Genomic DNA, 20,903 nt, shown 5'->3' with positions numbered 1-20,903 from the left:
TTAGAGTGCCTTCAAAGCACAACACAAAATAAGCCATTCACTCATGTTTAACAACAACAACTTTATACACCATTTCATGCCAAAATAGGCTTCTAAACGGTTTGCAAATTATTAAAACCAGTTATAAAAACATTAAAATATAAACACCCATGATTAAAATATATGTTAGAACAACACATCAATACAAACAGGAGATTTGGATCTAAAGATCATGGGAATGCCTGTGTAAACAGTGCAATGCCAATACAGAGTGGACCTCTCATATTTCATCAGGGAGTGCATTCCAAAGCGAAGCCCCCTTTTGTGTCACCACAAGTAATGTGTGCTTTGAAGACACACAGAATCAGGCAAGAGAAAGAGGCGATTGCTGCATTGCAGCGCAGGGTCCTGGTGCTAAATAAGAGGTCGACTCTCTGCTCTCTGCTCTCATGATCAGGTTGCCAGTCCCACCAGGCACAAGACATGACCCTTCCCCTTCTTTACAAAGACTTTTCCATGTGCAGGGAATTCAGGGAAGGAGGGGGTGTTCGTGACATCCACATCATTCTGAGACTGGGCTCATGGTCACAAGGACAGGATTCGTTGCTCATGGCAACAGCATTTTGCAACGCTCCCAAGATAGCTGTGGAGGCACAGATTTCTTCTGGAGTTCTGAGTACTAAACTAATTATTCTCCACACATCTTTCCAGGCAAAAGCTCCTGCCAAGCAGCTCTAGAATATGGCCTCATTTTGCCTCTGGGGCCTTACATATTCAAAAACTTAAATGTGTATGCGGTTCATTTATTTTATTTTTTGCAAAAAGTCTTCACGCTGTCCCAAAGGTCCGGTTCAAAACTTTCTAAGAATGGTAAGAATCCATATTTGCCAACACATCGCTCAGCTGTAATAATAAACGACACTGCCTCTGTGATGGCTGCCAACACAGTTTGGATTATGAGGCCTCTGTATATGGCAAAGGTCCAGTCCACTACTTGGTCCACCTCAGTACCAGCCAGTGGGATGTATTTGTGGGAGTACAGCTCCTGTGGCCCTTGCACACCGAATCCCTACAAATGTCAACATGACTGCTCCATCTGTGGGACCTCTCATAATTTGAATGTGTCAGTTCTTAAAGTACAGCTACAGGGATTCCCAGGGCAAAAATCCAGGATCTGAGGGAGGACAGTGCATCTCAAAAAAGGCCATGTCCAACTAGGGTGGATGCCATGTGCCAAATTCTGGAGGACTATCCCCCTAGGGAGGATACTGAGGTAAACCTCAGGGAGGTATTCTTTTTAGTTTTCACATCCCTTATGAGGGCCCTCTTTTGCAAGGAATCTGAAGTCGGTATTAGGCATGGAGTCTCTAGCCTGGCAGAAGATAGATAAGGAATTTAACAAAGGCAAGGTTTTAGGCCTCTTTTCTGTCCCTCCAATGCCCTCTCTTAGGGTGTTGCCTCTAGTTATAGTGCCCTAGAAAGCCCCAAGTGAGTTTAAGCTTATTCACCACTTGTCCCATCACTCAATCGTCACATCCCAGATCAGTTGTGCACAGTTTCCTATACCTCCTTTGATCTGTATGGTTCAGAACTGTGTTAGTGGGTCCTTGATGGGCAAATGCGATATTAAATCTGCCTTTTGCCTGTCAGCCCTGGGATTTTTATTTGTTGGGCCTTGATGGATGGCTCTTGTTTTGTTGACATAGCTTTTACAATTGGCTGCTTGGTACATGTTTGGTGCATTTTTTGGAGTGGGTGGTCCAGAGGTGATCAGGTCTGGCACAGGGGGTGCACTGTTTAAATGATTTTCTCTGGCACTTCTGATTCTGGGGAGTGCCAGTTTTTTGATGGAGTAGTTTTCTCAGTTGACCCTTGATGGCCAGGCTCATCTTCAGCTATGGTGGTTGAAGACGGACCTGTGTTGCAAGGATATAACCATCTCACTAGCCCAATGGGTGAGCTATGGAGGAAAGGGGACTAAATAGAGATTTGCCTCCTTTTGTGGGAGTTCAGGTGTGGGAAGGGGAGCAGCTGTGTTTCAGCCTGGTGACCCCCTTTAGGCACCTTTCAGGGTGATGGGTTGCCCTTGAGGTTTCCTGTCTGGGCTTTGAGGTGGGATATGGGCTGCTTCTGACACTAAACTGCTTCATCAGCCTGAAGCTATGGAGCCTTGCTGGTGGAGCAGTATAGGCCTTCCTACACACATTCAGGGTATAGTCTGGAAGTAGAATGTAGGCTGGACAGCCATGCTTCCAGCGCCTGTACTCTAGAGGCTGCAGTTGGGTTCAGGTTTGCTCCTGCACTAATAGCAGACCCTCCACGGATTCCTATTTTCCAGCTGTCCTGGTTTCTGATATGATCCCAGAATGCCCCGCTTTTCTTTAGGACATCCCTATTTTCGTGGGAGAAATGTCGGGAGATATGGAGTTACGTTATGCGACCCCCCAAGTCAAGGAGATAAGTAACAGTGCAACCTTTAGAAGGCAGCTGAAGGCAGCCCTGAATAGGGAGGTTTTTAATTTTTAATATTTTATTATGTTTTTATATATGTTGGAAGCTACCTAGAGTGTCTGGGGCAACCCAGTCAGATGAGCAGGTATAAATAATAAAGTTGTTGTTGTTGTTGTTGTTACTGCTGTGGAATGGGACATCCCTATTTTCATCAGAGAAATGTTGGAGGGTATGCAATAGTGTTGCCCTCTGCAGGGTTTCTCTGGGTTTTAATCTTCTATAAAGAGGCTCTAGTTCAACCCAGACTCTCTGTCAGACTCTTCATTTGGTCAACAGGTCAAAATACAGTAATTTATTTTATCACTGGAAAACCCCTCCAGTAAACAATGTCTGTGAAGGCTGGCGCAACTGGCAGTGAGAGAGCAAGTTCTTTCTTTCTTTCTTTCTTTCTTTCTTTCTTTCTTTCTTTCTTTCTTTCTTTCTTTCTTTCTTTCCTCCTTCCTTCCTTCCTTCCTTCCTTCCTTCCTTCCTTCCTTCCTTCCTTCCAGCCAAAGAAATAAAACCAGGTCTAGGTAAAGACAGGTAACTGGTTTGAGGTGTCAAGAAAGGGCAGCAAATAGTCTGTCAGAAGAAGAAGAGGGTAGTGCTTGTGGAATATGTTGTCACAGTTCTTAAAATGCCTTAGTCCCCCTTGAATCGTTTTGTACCTTGACCTGAGCCTGAGGGTGGCAGTAGCAGGATGGCCTCTGGCAGCAAAAGGTATTGGATTGACCACCAAAAATCTTTCACAAAGTGTGTTGGAATTGCATGGACGTTTCCCAGAGGAATTTGGGCTGGCCGCTTTGGAACAGAGAATGCATGGACCCTGCTGTGATCCAGCGTCACATGTCCCTAGCCTAGATTATGACAATTTGGCAGTTCAAGGTCTGTGCTAGGAAAGCAGCTGGAAGCCCTTGAGCTACTGGCTTCTCCAGTTGCAAATCTATATGCTAAGTAAAGAGGGATGCGAAGGGAGTTGCATCTGTAAAATTGGGTGTGTCAGCAGTTCAGTTTATGGGGTTTGCAGTACAATCCCATGGCATGGTGCCTCCATGGGTACCCTGCCTCCCCCTACTACCGCTGGGGGGCACAGAGAGATTTCTGGCTGGCTTCCAGAGAGATTTCACCAGAAGCTACTGCCATGTGACCCTGGTAAATGAGACTTCAGCTGCAGGCAGGGACAGCACTTTCCCATTCTTCATTAGGCAGCAAAACAAGATGGCTGCCCCTGGGGATTAGGGACATGACCTTGGCCACCCAGGGAAGCGTATGAATGGGGGACTTTGGCTTCCCCAAAATTAAATCTGGTTACCTGAAAGTTCTGCGTGTAATGTGCAGTAGGCAAAGTATCTGGGAAGGAAAAGGTGACCCAACTGAGGGTTAAGAATTGGTTATGTTTGCGAATAGCTTTTGCATAACTGCGCTGTCATTTACTCGACATTTTAAGAAAAGCAAGCCGCAAGAAGCATTAATATGGCTAAATAAAAGTTTATTACATGCTGCCTACATAAATCAATGCAACACAGTGAGCCTTCTAATCAGAATCAGAGACACACACCAACCGTAAGCTCCAGATTAACACGCAACTGCTTATAAATCTTGAGTGCATTTCTGGTTTCTAATGCCAAAGGTTTCATAAATAATAATCATTCTTTAAAATATCAATCAGGCGAGGGCTTAAAGCATATGAAAGCTAAAATGGCATAAACAAAAGGGAAGGGAACCTCCACGATTGCCAGCAGAAACAGAATTCATTTTTTAGCCATTAATCATCTGGCACCTCTGTTGCTTTTCCAGACGTGAAATGTAAGACATGGGGGGGGGGGAGGCGGGAAATTACGCCATCACTGCCACAAGCTGCATACATTGATTAGCACATTTAATGCTTTGGTGCTCATTGTGTAGAAGATTAATAGTCCTCCTAAGCCAATGCATCAAGCACAGGAAATACCTGAAGAGCAGAAGTGGGCATGCGTTGCTTAAGGGCACTCAAGGCTCTTGGAAATGCCACATATCTTGACCTACTTGTGGGTAGCCAGCTTCATTTCCTGCATTGGCTGTGGGTACGGTGTTGGGGAACATGGTGGGATCCAAAGGCATGGCAGCGTCAGCGTTAAAAGGCATGAAGCTGTCAGGGAGCCCTTCAGCTGCCGGAGGGGCTGCTGTGGCCTGGGGTCCACCTGCTGGTCCTTTGCTCTGGGCCGCAGGGTTTAGCAGGTTGCTGTTGGCATTGGGCAAGGCACCACCCTGCGTGCCATCTAGGGAGATGGTGTTGCTCCCCTTGCCTGAAGGGTTAGCTCCTGCGTTGGCTCCTCCTTGAACTTCAGGCTGCTCTGTTATTCCAAGCTGGTCGTCTTCCACAGTGTAATCACCTGGCCCACCGAGGTTCGGTTGCATGTTTCCATATCTAGCATCCATGGCAAACAGGTTTGGGCCTGGTGCGTGATAGGCTGGTGCGCCAAATCCACCACCCTGGGAGAGAAAAAATTTCAGAGTGTCCCATTACCACGACTGCCATAAATTCCCATTGCTAAGTTTTACTCTGCTATGAAAAACAAATGTGGATTTTGCCAAAGTTAGAATCTCAACGAAGATATTTCATAGAATTGTAGAGTTTGAAGGGACCCCGAGTATCATCTGCCCTGTAAGCAGTAATGTGTAGCTTTCCCATATGGGGATCAAACTTGCAGCCTTGGCATTATCAGCAGCATGCTCTAACCATTTGCACTGGTATTTCCATTTGTACCCCTGGTGTCAACCTCCCAGTAATATCAGGAGGAAAGGTGGTCTCCAGGGAGCAGTGCTACATGTCCATGAAATGAAAACCATGTCTTAAATCTCTGCCCTTGCCCACCCCAGTAGCATTTAGCAGAGCTCTTCCAATATCCACACTGGCAGCAGTATTTTCACATTACGGTAAGCTATAGTTAATATAGCTGTGAATGTGCAGGAGACTCTCACTTCACTCCTTGCTTTGCACAACCCCTGGCTTAGTGTTATACCCAAACTGGAGATTGTGGTTTTCACTCCCTTCCTTTGCTCCCTTTCGTTTGTTCTTGGGCTTACCAACTGTGGCCTGAGTGAAACAAGAGAACAGTCCCTGGTTCAGATGAAAGGCTAAACCAGGGAGCATGGTTTGTTGCTGCTGCTGCTTGTGCCAGGGGAGGAGAGAGGCGTCGAGCAAACTGAACCAATGCATGTTTTCCTGCTCCACATCATGGTCTGTTACTAGTGGGGGCTGTGACTTCAGTGCTGAAACATTTGCTCTAGATGTTTTGGGATGAGAAGGGAGTATTAAAAAATAGGGCTGGCATTTCTGATGCCAGGTATGTGTTTAATGGAATATTCTGGGCTTGATTCTCATTCACCTGGTGAATTAGAGTCTAATGTAGGATTTTAGTGTTGGGGATCACTTACTGATTCAGATTGGAGTAAAAGGTAAAGGGACACCTGACGGCTAAGGGAGCTGGGCATGTTTAGCCTGGAGAAGAGGAGGTTAAGGGGTGATATGATAGCCATGTTCAAATATATAAAAGGATGTCACATAGAGGAGGGAGAAAGGTTGTTTTCTGCTGCTCCGGAGAAGCGGACACGGAGCAATGGATCCAAACTACAAGAAAGAAGATTCCACCTAAACATTAGGAAGAACTTCCTGACAGTAAGAGCTGTTCGACAGTGGAATTTGCTGCCAAGGAGTGTGGTGGAGTCTCCTACTTTGGAGGTCTTTAAGCAGAGGCTTGACAACCATATGTCAGGAGTGCTCTGATGGTGTTTCCTGCTTGGCAGGGGGTTGGACTCGATGGCCCTTGTGGTCTCTTCCAACTCTATGATTCTATGATTCTATGATTCTATGATTCTATGATTCTATGATTCTATGACCATTAGGTCCAGTCGTGGCTGACTCTGGGGTTGCGGCGCTCATCTCGCTCTATAGGCCGAAGGAGCTGGCGTTTGTCCACAGACAGCTTCTGGGTCATGTGGCCAGCATGACTAAGCTGCTTCTGGCAAACCAGAGCAGCGCACGGAAATGCTGTTTACCTTCCCGCCAGAGTGGTACCTATTTATCTACTTGCACTTTGACGTGCTTTTGAACTGCTAGGTTGGCAGGAGCAGGGACTGAGCAACGAGAGCTCACCCCGTCACGGGAATTCAAACCGCCGACCTTCTGATCGGCAAGTCCTAGGCTCTGTGGTTTAACCCACAGCGCCACCCGCGTCCCTTCAGATTGGAGTAGTTTCTTTTAATTGAGGGGAAATGTTTTGTGTCAAAAAGGGTGTGGCTGCTTATTCAAAGGCCAAGCTTTTTTTTTAACCCTCCTTGGCACTGACAGGCTTAAAAAAAAGAAAAAAGAAAAAGAAACCCTACTATATATTTGTTTCTCCCAAATATTTCTCTTCCAGCATCAGTGGTAAACTGCATACATCACTCAATATTGGTGAACCTGTACTGTGATACTTATCTAGCCATGTAGGAGAATTATGGAGATCTGCTGACATTACAATCCTGTAATCAGCATTATATCAGTTTGAGGGTGATGACCTCTCCAAGTACTGTCAATTTTTTTTGTGAGGCAACCGAGAAATGTTCCTTAGCAACTCTGAATGCCATCACTACAATTCATAGAGTCCCTTGAATGGTAGCTATTATAATACTTAGCTTTTAATGTTTATAGCATAAGACAGCCATCCCTCAACCATCTGTCCCCCAGATGTTTTAGGGTAGAAACCTCCCAACATCACTGACCGCTGGCTATGTAGACAAGATCTGATGGGAGCTGGAGCCCATCAAGATCTGGGTGGCACCAGGTAAGGGAAAACTGGCATAAGGTATCTTTGTAGACAGAATTTGCTTTTTTATTCATTCACAGTGTAAATTAATGTAGTAATTAAGGAGGCATATTTCAACTTATCATGACTCACCGGCATTTCTTCTGAGCTTACTATTCCTAGTCTGGCAGGAGCTGCCTAAGGAACATGTAAGCAAACAGCATATGAGGACCAAATCATCCCAGGCCAATACACGTACAGTGGAGGGAAAACACCCTTCATTTTAAAGCATATTATACACATTTGATTGTACTTCATAAAACATTTCTGTCTACATGGTTTAAAAGTCCACATTGCTGCTTATATTATTTCCTTCCCTTTGAAACATTAGTGTATCATAAACAAGTTAACGAGCTCTGGAGTGTTTTGCTTTCCTTCATTGAAAATTCTTCCTGTCTTTTGAAATTAAAAAAAAAATGCAATGTGTAGCTTCCAGGGGTAGGTTTATGATCATTCCCATAAGTGTGCTCCCTCCCTCCTTCCCTCCCTCCCTCCCTCCCTCTCTCTCTCTCTCTCTCTCTCTCTCTCTCTCACACACACACACACACACATTTGAATAGCTAAATTAGAATGCAATTATTCTTTCGCAAGCAGCATACGGAAAAATCATTTCCTTGATTTCATCCGTTTGTCATATTTTAGTGGGATTGACAAAAAGGATGAGACTATGCTGATGAATGGGCTGAGATGTGTAGATGGGTGGCAAGTTAGTTCTCAGATACTCTTGTTGAGCTTTTTGAGACAAAATAATCAAACTATGATAAGGAAAACATTGGGTGGGGAGGAAAGGGAGCGCTGGGATTGGCCGTAGCGGAAGGGCCAGCTCTGCCCTCATTCAGGTGGCATCTCTGAGTTCCTTCTCCATTCATTCCTGTGAGGGAAAAGTGCTGCACTTAGATCCACTTTGCCCTTTGGTTCTGGTGCTGGCTGGCCACAGCTTCTACTGGGGTGACAACAATATTGTGTGGTGTAGTGGTTGAGAGCGGTAGTCTTGTAATCTGGGGAACCGGGTTCGCGTCTCCGCTCCTCCACATGCAGCTGCTGGGTGACCTTGGGCCAGTCACACTTCCTTGAAGTCTCTCAGCCCCACTCACCTCACAGAGTGTTTGTTGTGGGGGAGGAAGGGAAAGGAGAATGTTAGCCGCTTTGAGACTCCTTAAAGGGAGTGAAAGGCGGGATATCAAATCCAAACTAAAAATAATAATAATAATAAAATATTGGTGTCGCCAGCATTCTCATACTGTGCGCAGAGCACACAGAGATGCACCGCACCCCAGATATTCCTTTAATGTTTTGGTTGTCTCCCTGACATGATAATGATAAGGATTTCATTGCCTGTAAATGAATGCAATATACTTACTCCTTGGTTGGCTATGTAAGACATGTAATGCAAACTGGGTGGCATCTAGACAAAGGAGAAAACCAATTAGCAGTAGTTTTGGTTTCAGGAACAGTACTCTTTGTTGTTTCATGCAAAACAGTGAAGAGCTTAGAATCAGACCATAGGCCCGTCAGCATCTTGTTCTCAATGGTAGTCTTGCCAAAATGCCCTAAGACACGGATGGAGAACCTTTGAGTTTCCAGGTGCTGCTGGACTCCAAATCCCATCAGTCTAGCCAACATGGCCACTAGTCAGGGATGATGGGAGTTGTAAACCAACTACATCTGAAGAGCCACAGGTTCCCAGTTCTTGCTCTTATAGTTAGCACCTACACTGTCAACTTAAGTCATCACTTCTTCGCAGCAAGTATAGAATCATAGAAATGTAGGGTTGGAAAGGATCCTGAGGGTCATTTAGTCCAAACCTCTGCAATGCAGGAATCTTAGCTAGATCATACATTACAGATGGCCATGCAACCTCTGCTTTAAAACCTCCAAGGAAGAAGAGTCCAACACCTCTTCTGGGTGAGATTAAGGTACTGCAATAATTTTACGTGATTCACTGTACTGATGGCTTTTCTCCAGAAAGGTCAATAAATCCTACTTGTAAGAATGATAAAGTGGGATTCCCACCCCCTGTATTGCCTAGTCCAGGCATTCCCAAACTAGGCCCTCCAGATGTTTTGGGACAACAATTCCCATCATCCCTGACCACTGGTCCTGTTAGCTAGGGATAATGGGAGTTGTAGTCTCTGTGTTACCATGCACTGCTTTGCTTCATGATGGATAGTATAGAAAGCACGCATATAAACAGAGTTCTTGCATAGCTTAACTTCTCAGAAAAGTCACTTTGACACAAGCTCATTTTTAAACCTGTGCAAGATACTTACTTGATGCACTCAAGGTAGGACTTTGGGTCATAAGTCCAGGGCCAAATGCAGGAGAATGAGCAGGAGCCCTTCCCCCCATTAACCCACAAATATGGATGGGCAAGAAGTCTGGTTCAGTTTAAAGGTGACTGCATCAAATTTGTAATGTAAGAACTGAAACACATGGATCTTTCAAAATTGACACTTATCCAAATTTTGCAATGCAGTTCTCCAACATTTACAAAAATTAATATATTAGGGGACAGTGTGTGTAAAAGCTAATCTGTCAATGAAAATATCATTAAGATGCCTTATATTATAGGTACCGTAATTGCTTTTAAAAAATGTGAACTTGAGACAAAATTGCATGGGAAGATGTGTTTATTATGAGAAATTCAAATTAAAATGCTGAGGGGTTTTTTTAAGAATTGCAGAAATGTGAAGAACTAAATTTAAGAAAAACAAGAAACTGAGATAATTGAAATTGACAGTTCCTTCCACCCCTAGCAGAAAAACTAACTGACCACATTTTGGAGTGATCTAAGTAATATGTATTACTGTCTAAAGAACCTCACACCTCCCCTGGTACCTCGGGTTACAGACACTTCAGGTTACAGATTCCGCTAACCCAGAAATAGTACCTCGGGTTAAGAACTTTGCTTCAGTGGTGGCACAGCGGCAGCAGGAGGCCCCATTAGCTAAAGTGGTACCTCAGGTTAGGAACAGTTTCAGGTTAAGAATGGACCTCCAGAATGACTTAAGTTCTTAACCTGAGGTACCACTGTAATACCACAAAGTTCTGAGCCTGAAAGCACCTAAGTGCACCACTGGGGTTGCATGTTAAGAGAGTTCAGATATGTGAATCAGTGTGCTGGCAGCATGACTGTTTTGAGAATCAACATACAGATCTATGCCGTGGTTGTTGGGCTACATCTTGTGGGGTTCCAAGTAAACCTGGGTAGAGCTTTGCAAGAGAAAGGAGCATAGAAACATCCAGTGAAGTGAAATGCAAGGCAAAAACTAATATATATATATAGAATAGGTACTATAATACGTACCCAAGAAAAGTATCAAAGAACTATGGGTGCTGCCTATTTGTGCATAGAATTCAATGCTAATTTTTCAAGGCGATATGAAATAAAATTCTATACTGACTGCCTGACCTAATGTCCCTGAGTATTCTTGTATAGTGGGTAACTGTATCTATCAAGAAAACATTTAGAGACATAAGACTGGGAGACGCAAAGTGAATAAGAAAAGCAAAGACAGGCCTTAATCCTAACTTGCAGTTGAGGCTGGATGCTTTTACAGCAGTGTTTTGGATGGAAATTTGAAATTCTATGGAAGAAAAATCTTCCAAAAATTCAGAAACTGGCCTTTGGTAGGAAAATGAACCTATCATCTGGGGGTGGGTGGAGCTCAGTTTTCAAGCACTGGAGTCCCTGAAACCTGTACTGGTTGTTTTGGGACTTAGATGTCACCTGTTTATAAAACTGACCTGCTGAGGTTGTCTCTCTGATGGCTGCTGTTGGACAACGGGCTGGTTTCCCTCCGGCAGCAGAAATGGCTTCTGCTGGAATGGTGGTTGCATATCATACTGCTGGAGTTGGACTTGCCTTGTAGGAATGAGATTTATGAGCTGGAAGAGAGGTTGCTCTTGCAGTTCAGGCTGCTGAAGCAGAATGGGTGTCTGCTGAGATGGTAGCGGAGGAGGGTGTACAGGCATGCTGATTTCATACTGTAGAGAGGAGCGTGGGAGGACAAATAGCCAGAAGGAAAAGGGTACAGTCATTAAGAAGTTATGTCCATGATACCAAAGGCAGTGCATGCCTTTTTAAAAAGTATCTAATGTATTAGGCTCTTGCCTGCAAAATCTCACGTTCTTTCATTAGTATTCAAGATGCCAAATAATTAGCAAAAGATGCTAATGACTGAGTTGTACTGAAATAAAGATGATCTCTTTAAATGCCTATAAAGCACAATCCTTAATCATTCCTTATGTGTTCCAAGAGGGCTTTCTCCCTATAAACTGTGCCCTAACAGCAAACAGAAAATTGCCATTCTTCCTAGCAAATATCTTGGGGAGTAGTTTGGCTGTCATCATTTAAGAGATATGAAAGCGATTGCATCACATCCAGATGCATTGTTTATTCAGCATTCATCCTGATCTTTTTGCCCAAAATAGACTATGACTTGAGTCCGATATTTTATTTGACAATGAACATTTATCCTCCATCCATCCTGATTTGTTTGCAGGCTGTTTTGCACATCTTCCTATTAATATTTCATTCTCCTCACACTTTTCAATGCATTTCCCCATTGCTTTCCAAACCACAAAAAGCTCAAGGGGTTTTTGGGTGTTTTTTAAAAAAGGATTTGTTGAACTCAGGCTTTAGTCCACTTTAATGGGGCAAACCTAAAGTCCAAGTAAGTGCTTGAATCTCTCCTGCAAAATTCTAAAGGCCTGGAAACACCTTATTTTTAATCCTCATTATACTGAGTACAGTTCCCAAAATTACTGTAGCACAAGCAGCTTACCTGTTGAGTTTCATGTTGCTGAGGTCCTCCTCTTAACCAATAGTAAGATGAATGTGGTGGAAGAAAGTTGTGTATCCACATTGTATTAAACGGATCTGCATATCTATAAGCCTGAGCATACTAAAGAAATGGCAAAAATCAATGCAGATATTCTGCAGCTGCAATTCACATTTTAGCATTCTTAAAAACTCGCGTTAGAATGTGGCATCATAAATAGTTGGGAATGGGTTTTCTTATTGATTTCTGTTATGTTGACATACCCAGTTCTTTTCTGCTCGATAATACAGCCATATATTTCATTACAGAGGGATAGAGGCAGAAGAGGAAGGTGGAACAAAGAAGTATTTACAATTATTCTGCCTTTAGGTACCCAAGGAACCCTCAAGTTAGTTTACAAATTAGTAAAGAAATACAGACAACATAAACCCATATCAATGAATAAAACATAAAGCCTTTCTTACAAGAGCACAACAGGATTTTTCAAAAGTACAGCATTAAACTCTAAGACCTCCAAATGCCTTCTGAAATAAAAACCTCTGCACTTTTTATCCATAGTCCTCTAGATAAAGTTAGTTTGTGACCATACGTAGCTGCAATCCTAGGCAAGTTTGCTTGGAAGTAAGTACTTATTCTCTAGTAAGCATACTTAGTCTTGAGTAAACATGCATTAAAATAGGCTGCATATCCAATAAACCAATGGAACAAAGATAGCCCAGGCTAAGACTGCAGTCCTATATGAATTCAGCGGGATTCACTTCTGAGAAGACATGTAAAGGATAACACAGTAGATTCCATTCCTCTCAATGTAGAACAGACAAATCCTTTCTACGTTTACTAAGCTATATGTCACACTGAACATAAAATAATTGCAGATTGGATTGCAGTCTTGGTCATGGCCAACTTGAGCCAGAATGTACCTTTCCTTTGTCTCTTTTAATTGACTTTTAAACTGCTTGAGGGTTGATCACACATTGCACAGCCTGCAGGCCCAAGCTGTCTCTACATATGCACAAGTATTTGTGTGAAGCAGTGCAATTCATGCATCTGTACAGCTCAGCTATTGTATACAGAGATACATAGACCACACACTTGTTGAACAAAGTATACAGCGCAACTATCTGGGTGCACAGGCTGTGCGCATGTTGAACACAGTGTGGTTGTTATAGAAATATAGAAATACTTTATTGTCACTGTACCACTTGTTTACAGTGAAATTAAACAAGCCCCCCTCCCTCTCACAATCTCTCAGTCCTTCTTATACTCTGTGTGCTGTTGTACGACCACCAACCCCGGACATAAGCTGCACTGTTGCTGTCTTCCATTCAGCAGGCTCATGACCCACAGGTAGAAACTGTTCGTCAACCTGTTGCTGTGGCTTATCATGCTTCTATATCTCCTGCCCGAGGGCAGGAGATTAAAAAGGTGCTGGCCAGGGTGTGAGTCATCCCTGAGAATGTTCCTCGCACTTCTGAGGCATAGGTCTCCTGCAATGACATCTAATGGACTCAGGGGACAGCCCATGATATCATGTGCTGTCTTCACCACCCTCTGTAGGGACTTTCTGTCCAGGGCTGTCAAACCAGCGTACCACACCGTAATACGGTATGAGAGAACACTTTCTATCGTGGACCGATAGAAGGAAATCATCAGTTGTTGAATATTAAGACAAGATCCAACATCATGCCAGCAGATAGGATGGGAATTCTCCTTCCCCTATGAAGATTTGGGCCCCTGCAAATCTACTCTAGAGGCATCCCCCAACCCTCCGGATAACTTTTTGGAGATGCAAGCAGATATCTGCTGAGCAAGCAGGATATTACAATTGGATTTCTATTGCCAAAGGAACAACAGATTTTTGGGGTAGTTTGTCATATAGGAAAATATTCTAGAATTGCATCATGTATTTTCTATTGCAGTTACATTCACTTAGAAAGAGAATTTTTCAAAGAGGTTATCTGTAGTTAGCAACAGTTACCTGCGGGAGTACACTTGCCATGTTTGGTCCCGCCAATTGTCTCATCAGCTGAAAAGAAATGAAAAACCCACAACATTAATACCAACCATTTTATCTTTGCAATATTCGTCTCCTTCTTATTGCCCCCCCCCGCCCATTTCTGATGCTCAGAACTGGTATTTAACTCAAGGTCCTTATCTTTTGATGCCAGATATAGTGCCCGGAACATAAGTAATAACACTTCTAAGCATGTGCAGAGAGCCTTCTTACTGTGGAAGAACTCCCTGATATTGTAGAATGCCTGTGTCAGATCAACATAAAAGAACCTTGCGGGATCACACCCAGATCACACACATCCAGTCTAGGCCAACATCTTGTATCCAAATGCAGCCAGCCAGATTCTTTTGGGAAGCCCTCAAACGCAGCATGAAACCATAGCCCTTCTCAACTTTTTGTGCCCAGCAAATGGTATTCAGAAATACATTGCCTCTGAAAGTGGAGGTTGCTATCACAGCTAGTAACCCTTGGCAGACCAATCCTGTATTAAAATGGTCTGTTCCTCTTTGAAAGCCATCCAAACTAATGGCCATTGTGGCAGCAATTCCCACAAGTTGCTTATGCATTGTGCACAGAAGCACTTGTCTTTTATCTGTTCAGAATCTCCTACTGGACAGTTTCATGGGGTGGCCCAAAGCATTAGCGTCCAGGAGAGGAAAGGGGTGGTGAAAATTTGTCAAATTTCCTTCTTTGCAGGTTGTACGAGTCTTTGTTTAAGGCCCAGAGACACCCTTGTTATAGAACAGGGTTTCCCAAACTTGGGTCTCCAGCTGTTTTTGAACTACAGTTCCCATCATCCCTGACCTCTGCTCCTGCAAGCTAGGGATGATGGGAGTTGTAGTTCAAAAACAGCTGGAGATCCAAGTTTGGGAAACCCTGTTACAGAGCTTAACACAGTTTCCCACTGCTTGGCCGAGATCGAGATTTCAAATTCTTTATTCCGCTCCTCCCTTAATATATGTTCATTGAACTGGTTTGCTGCTAATAAATATTTCTATAAGGTAACAGGTTGTTTTTTCTTGTTACATAAGAATTAATCAGCTGTTTTAATATCTCTGGGGCCTCTGAGGTTGTAAAAGCTGTTGGTCTGTAAATGGACAAATGCTTTTTCTGAAGATATTGCCATCGAGCATTTAAAGGTAATTGATATTTAGCTTTTAACACAGAGTACATTCATACCTTGGTTACTGAAGGCCTTATGAGTCAAACATTTTGGCTCCCGAATGCCGCAAACCTGGAAGTGAGCACCCCGGTTTCCAAATGTTCTTTGGAACCCAAACGTCTGACGTGACTTGCAGGGCTCCCTGCAGCCAATTGGAAATCAATTGTTTTAAAGCAAGGGAAGGGGCAGCGGGGAGAATCGCTTCTCCACGTTGCCGCCCCTTGGTTCAAAAGGGGTCCGGGGAGAGAGGGGAAGGCGTGCATGGAGATTGCGGGGCTGGCAGCGGGGAGAAGCAATCTTCTCCCCGCCGCCCCTTCTTCAAAAGAGGTCCGGGGACAGCGGGGAAGACGCGCTGTGCTTCCCCGCTATCCCCGGAGCTTGCGGGGCAAGCTTCGTTTTGTGAAGCAAGCCCATAGGGAAATGCGTCTTGCGAAGCGGCTAAGAAAACGAAAAACTCCTTCGTCTAGCGAGTTTTTCGTCTTCCGAGGCGTTTGTCTTGCGGGGTACCACTGTACTTGCAACTGCTGGTGGGGGGTAAAATATACCTCAAGGCTTATACCACCCCTTCCAGGTATCCCGGCATGTTGAAGAAGCATCTGCGGACAAACAAAATATCTCTTGAATCTCTCCCCCCCCCCTTTGCAACACTTACATTTGGGAAGGTGCTAATCATCTGTATTCAGAAAGGGAAGAAGCAAGTTTGCCATTGCTGACTTGCTCTTTTGCATGGAATTTATATTGTACTGAGGCTTAGGTGTCTAAAAATGGCCACAGATTCAGCTTTGTGCAACCACACATTGTTGACACAAAAACGAATGGACCCGATCCAAGCTGGGTTAGGCATGACATAGTCCTGATTAAAGCAATGGGACTCCCCATCACCTAGGCTGCACCAGCACTGCATATTTAAAGCATCATCACACCACTTTAAACAATAATGGCTCCCCCTCAAAGAATTCTGCAAATTGTAGCTTGTTAAAGATGCTGAGAGTTTTTAGGAGATACCTATTTCCCATTTGAACTTACAGTTCCCGGAGTGGTTTAACAGTCAACCCATTTCCCCAGAGAACTATGGAAATTGTAGCTCTGTCAGGGGAATAGGGGTCTCCGAAGAACTCTTAGCACCCGTAACAAACTACATTTCCCGTGAGTTTTTGGAGGAAGCCATGTCTGTTTAATGTTGTAAGACTTGCAAACAATAGTTTTCAGCCCTGGTTTGCATTGCCCATGGCTTCTGCTGCTGCTCATCTGAAGCAAAATTAAAGGTAATGTTGGGAGAAGAAAGGAAGGGGGAAAATTTATCTGGATAGGGAAAGAGGTTGTGTGAGGAGCAAGCCATCAAGCCCATAATCTGCTCCCAGTCTCAGCAGGGTTGTAGCAACACTGGGCTTTTGTCATATAAAATTCAAACCATTTGTAAAATGCCTTGGAAGCCATCTTGATATTTATGATGTTATATTTCCCTCCAACATGAGAAAAAACCAGAGGATCATCTACTCTGGAAAGCACTGTGCATGTCAAGTCTCCAAAATAACAATCTATACTACTAGTAACAAAGCAAAACATGAAACAGGTTCTCCTTAATTTGACGGACAACAGTTTGAGGTAAAATTGTATTAGTTACCGGCATTGCAGAGCAGATTCCTAATAGGACTGAGATAAGGATCCATTTTTTCATATCTTTGATGTTATGTCTTGAGTAAAAAAAGGACCTGGGAAGAATTTCAGAGGATGATGAGGTCCTGGAAATGAAATATAGTAAACAGTGAAATAGTGGCATAGTCAGTGCAAAGACCCCTTTGACAAATGTGGTTTGCCTTCCATGCCTGAGGTACTTAATACCCATGGCTGGTGAAGTTCTTTTATCAACTGAAACAAAAACCCCACATCCCTAGGAGGATGGAAAAAAAAAACAATTATTATACAACATTACAATACAATGTTAATACAATGCTAATAAATCAAATAATTTATTTTAATCACTAATTAAATGGATTTAATTGCTGCTTTTTCACTATACCCCAAATCATGACATCACACTCAACCTAATGGTAGAGGGAGCCCTTCCCATAATGCTCTGCATGTCTAAGGATGCTTCGTCACTTAACACTGTTGCCAAGCAGTCAGAAGGAGGAATGCGAGGAATTTTTGAATCTTCCCTGTTGAACGGAGTCCTGCTCTTTCAGCAGGAGTAGCTTATGGAGAAAAGGAGAGGTACAGGAACTAAATGAACAATGCCTTGTGCCAGTTGTGTGGCAGGCAAGCCTTTTCTGGTACTGTAATGCAGCTATGGGGGAATCATTACCTGTTAATATTCTGCCTGTGGCGCTGTGGGTTAAACCACAGAGCCTAGGACTTGCCGTTCAGAAGGTCGGCGGTTCGAATCCCCGTGACGGGGTGAGCTCCCATTGCTCAGTCCCTGCTTCTGCCAACCTAGCAGTTCAAAAGCACGTCAAAGTGCAAGTAGATAAATAGGTACTGCTCCGGTGGGAAGGTAAATGGCGTTTCTGTGCGCTGCTCTGTTTCGCCAGAAAGCGGCTTAGTCATGCTGGCCACATGACCCTGAAGCTGTATGCCGGCTCCCTCGGCCAATAAAGTGAGATGAGCACCACAATCCCAGAGTTGGTCACGACTGGACCTAATGGTCAGGGGTCCCTTTACCTTTACCTATTCTGCCTGTCAAAAGAGCTTATTACTTGTGTGCATTTACTGATTTGATTTCAGACCCTACACTTCAGCATAGAAGCAGGTGAAGATAAACTTTTTATGAACTGAAGAGCTTGGATGAACTGGGAGTGAATTTGTTTGCTTTGTAAAAGTGCAAACTTGAACTCAGACAAGTTCATTTTTGGATAAGAGGAACTTGAACTAAACTTGTTCCTTTTAAAAATGGACTTTGCAAGTACCTCCAGTTGCGGGTGGGATCCATTCCAGAGCTCCGGTCAGATCCTGAGGTTTCCGCAACCGGAGGTGTTGCTTCTGTACATGCACATGGCACATAGAGTGCTTCTGCGCATTAGCGCAGGGCGAAACCTGGAAAAATACTTCCAGGTTTGCCGTGTACGTATCCCGAAGGATACATAACTGGAGGTGAAGGCAAATAGAAGTACCATTGTACTCATGAGTAAACCCCTCTCTGATTCCTGGTGGCTCTGCTGCTTATATATGTTTTGAGCATACACTAATCTCCAATAAGAATAATGCTGAAACTGTCTGAAACTTTAGTCTACAAGATAATGAGGGTTTTCATAACAATCACAATCAGACCTACATAATATACACCCTGTGCCAAACATTTTTCTTCCCTAAAGAATAGCTTGTGTCATATGTTTATAGCCTAACACTGCAAAAAGTAATTTTAGGCTGAGAGTGCACAGAGATATAAAAAGCAATGCTAATGAATTGATCCCAAGCAAGCTCCCCAGCACAGCGGGGCCATATTCCACAAGTGGCAGGGCTTCTAGATTAAATACACTTGTCCTGTAATTCACTTATAGAGGAACGGAAGACAAATGTGGAAATTCTTGCTTGGGGAATTGGGGGTGGCCCAATATATTTTGCTGCCTGAAGCAAAGCAGCAAATGTTATGTGCCCTTCCCAGTCAACAAACAAACTCTTACACACACACACACACACACACCACAAAATGTATTTTGTACACAGAGCCAGCCAAGTTACTTTAGCACCTGAGGCAGAAAAGTGCCTCTCCCTGGGAATAAAAATACAGCAATAACAAGCCCCAAATCAGCTGCCTGTGGCGGCCATTACATTCTGCCTCGTGGCAGCTGAGGGAAGGTGAAAGGGTTTCTTAACGATAAATTTTATGGAAGAAGTTATGACAACCCATTGCAGCAAAAATCAAAACCAAAGTAAGTTATTTGGCACCTTAAAGACTAAGGTTGTTTCCTGAAGACTGTTTACATCGCCTTCAACATTTATCTGATAAAAATAGGGACATCCTATTCAAGAACAACAACAATTTTATTATTTATTCCCCGCCCATCTGACTGGGTTACCCCAGCCACTCTAGGTGGCTTCCAACATATATAAAAACATAACAAAACATTAAACTTTTTTTTTAAAAAAACTTCCCTATACTGGGCTGCCTTCAGATGGCTTCTAAAGGTTGTATAGTTACTTATCTCCTTGGCTTGGGAGTCATGTAACTCCATGCCCCCCAACCCTTCTCTGATGAAAATAGGGACATCCTAATGACATTCCAGGATCAAATCAGAAACCAGGAGGGCTTTTGTAAATCTGGGACTGTCCCTGGAAAATAGGGACACTCGGTGGGTCTGTGTTTAGTGAGTCCTAATTAACTTGCACAAAGTTTGCAGGGCGTTGATATGATAACCTGCTACTTTTTGAACATTCACTCTGATTTGTTTCTGAGGAGGCTATAGGACCTACTTCACACAATTGTTATCCTACTTTCTCCCAGTGCTTCCCCCGACCACTTCCTTCATCACAAAAGGCCCATTGTTATTTTTTTTGAAAGGGGAGTGGGTTTGTTCTGCAAGAGCACCAAATCCACTTTAATTGCCCAAACTAAAGTTGTCAGTGTGCAATTAAATCCTACCCACAAAATAGTGACTCTCTGGAAATGGCCTAGCACACTTGCCTTGAGCTCTCGTAATGTAAGCTTTGTCACTTTTTTCCACAGGGATCTTCACACACCCACACCCACCCACACGCCACTAGCCTGAAGCAGAACCAAAAATTCAGGGGAAAGTGTGTGCTGTCGTGACTGCTTTCTTTCTCAGACAGAAGTCTTGTCTGTGATGGAATACAGTCCCCTTCCTCCAAGCATATCTATTACAGAAGATGGAAAGAAATGTTTACCTTCACGCTGTCTTGAAAATCCCCCAACCCTTCTTGTCTTGAGGCAACTCGAGAAATCTTCAGAAGATAAAGCTTTCACAGGAATGATTTGTAAACTTCTCTCTCTAGAATATAAGCCTTATTGAAATGGCCGGCTAACCAATCAATACCGAGCAAAAGGGCAGGGGAATTACAGACTTCCAGCAAGTTCCCACCTACCCTTACCACAGCACATAAAACTCAAAGCCATGATATCTCATTACTTATAATTGCATCCTCAAGTCTATATTTATAGAACCCATTGTCTAACACATAGAAAATGAGCACAAAAACAGAATGTGTGCAACAAAGCAAAATGGAGATGAAATCTTGTTTATGACACCAGGTGTCTCGGCGGTCACCCTCTCCATGCCGCAACAGAAGTGTTCTACCTGAAACGGCTCCATTTCAGTAGCTGTCCCACAGGTGTAGCTTTCCACCTTGCTGCATCTCTAGAAACACTGCCCTGTAGAATACCTACCTGCCACTCAGCTGTTCAAGTTGCAAAACCTGTATCAAAACATGGACACACTGCAGGTACAAAATGAACTAAAACCAGGAGAAAATGTTGATTTAAGGACATAACCTCATCTTCTGGTAAGAAAGAAAAATATATATGAAAGCAGCTGAGATTTATTTAATGGTTTATAGTTCATTTCATGTTTTCTTCCAGTGTCAACATTATATGTTAATCTGACAGTCCAAAAGCAACACGGTGGTCTAATAATATGATGACAACACTTTTATATCACTACTGAATTGTATCTTCATTTACAATCCGCGTACAA

The 20,903-nt window shown here is 43.4% G+C and overlaps 1 protein-coding gene across 1 annotated transcript; it reads right to left on the bottom strand.

The window, feature by feature from the left end:
* Positions 1 to 3,941: 3,941 nt before the first annotated feature.
* Positions 3,942 to 20,211, bottom strand: AMBN (ameloblastin). The gene is made up of 8 exons (XM_082205122.1): positions 20,098 to 20,211; positions 16,880 to 16,997; positions 14,058 to 14,105; positions 12,083 to 12,202; positions 11,043 to 11,282; positions 8,656 to 8,700; positions 7,389 to 7,433; positions 3,942 to 4,941 (listed from the first exon to the last, which is right to left on the bottom strand). The coding sequence occupies exons 2-8, from the start codon at positions 16,931 to 16,933 to the stop codon at positions 4,459 to 4,461; spliced, it is 1,035 nt and encodes a 344-aa protein (XP_082061248.1). The 5' UTR covers positions 16,934 to 16,997; positions 20,098 to 20,211; the 3' UTR covers positions 3,942 to 4,458.
* Between the last annotated feature and the right edge of the window lie 692 nt (positions 20,212 to 20,903).

Source organism: Podarcis vaucheri (assembly GCF_965113315.1).
Source record: "Podarcis vaucheri genome assembly, chromosome: 17".
Taxonomy (NCBI): domain Eukaryota; kingdom Metazoa; phylum Chordata; class Lepidosauria; order Squamata; family Lacertidae; genus Podarcis; species Podarcis vaucheri.
The sequence above is the reverse complement of the archived record's forward strand: the minus strand, read 5'-3'. Positions and strand labels throughout refer to the sequence as shown.

Bases quoted from the DNA above. Each gene is read 5' to 3' on its own strand.
- AMBN (XM_082205122.1), bottom strand. From the start codon at position 16,933: ATGAAAAAATGGATCCTTATCTCAGTCCTATTAGGAATCTGCTCTGCA. The intron at 8,701-11,042 runs GTCAGTTTTATA...TCCTTTGTCTAG, and splicing joins CAGAGAGACAACCTCAGCAG to ATGCCACCCAGTTTGCATTA. The intron at 7,434-8,655 runs GTAAGTATATTG...CATGTTCCTTAG, and splicing joins CTTACATAGCCAACCAAGGA to GCAGCTCCTGCCAGACTAGG.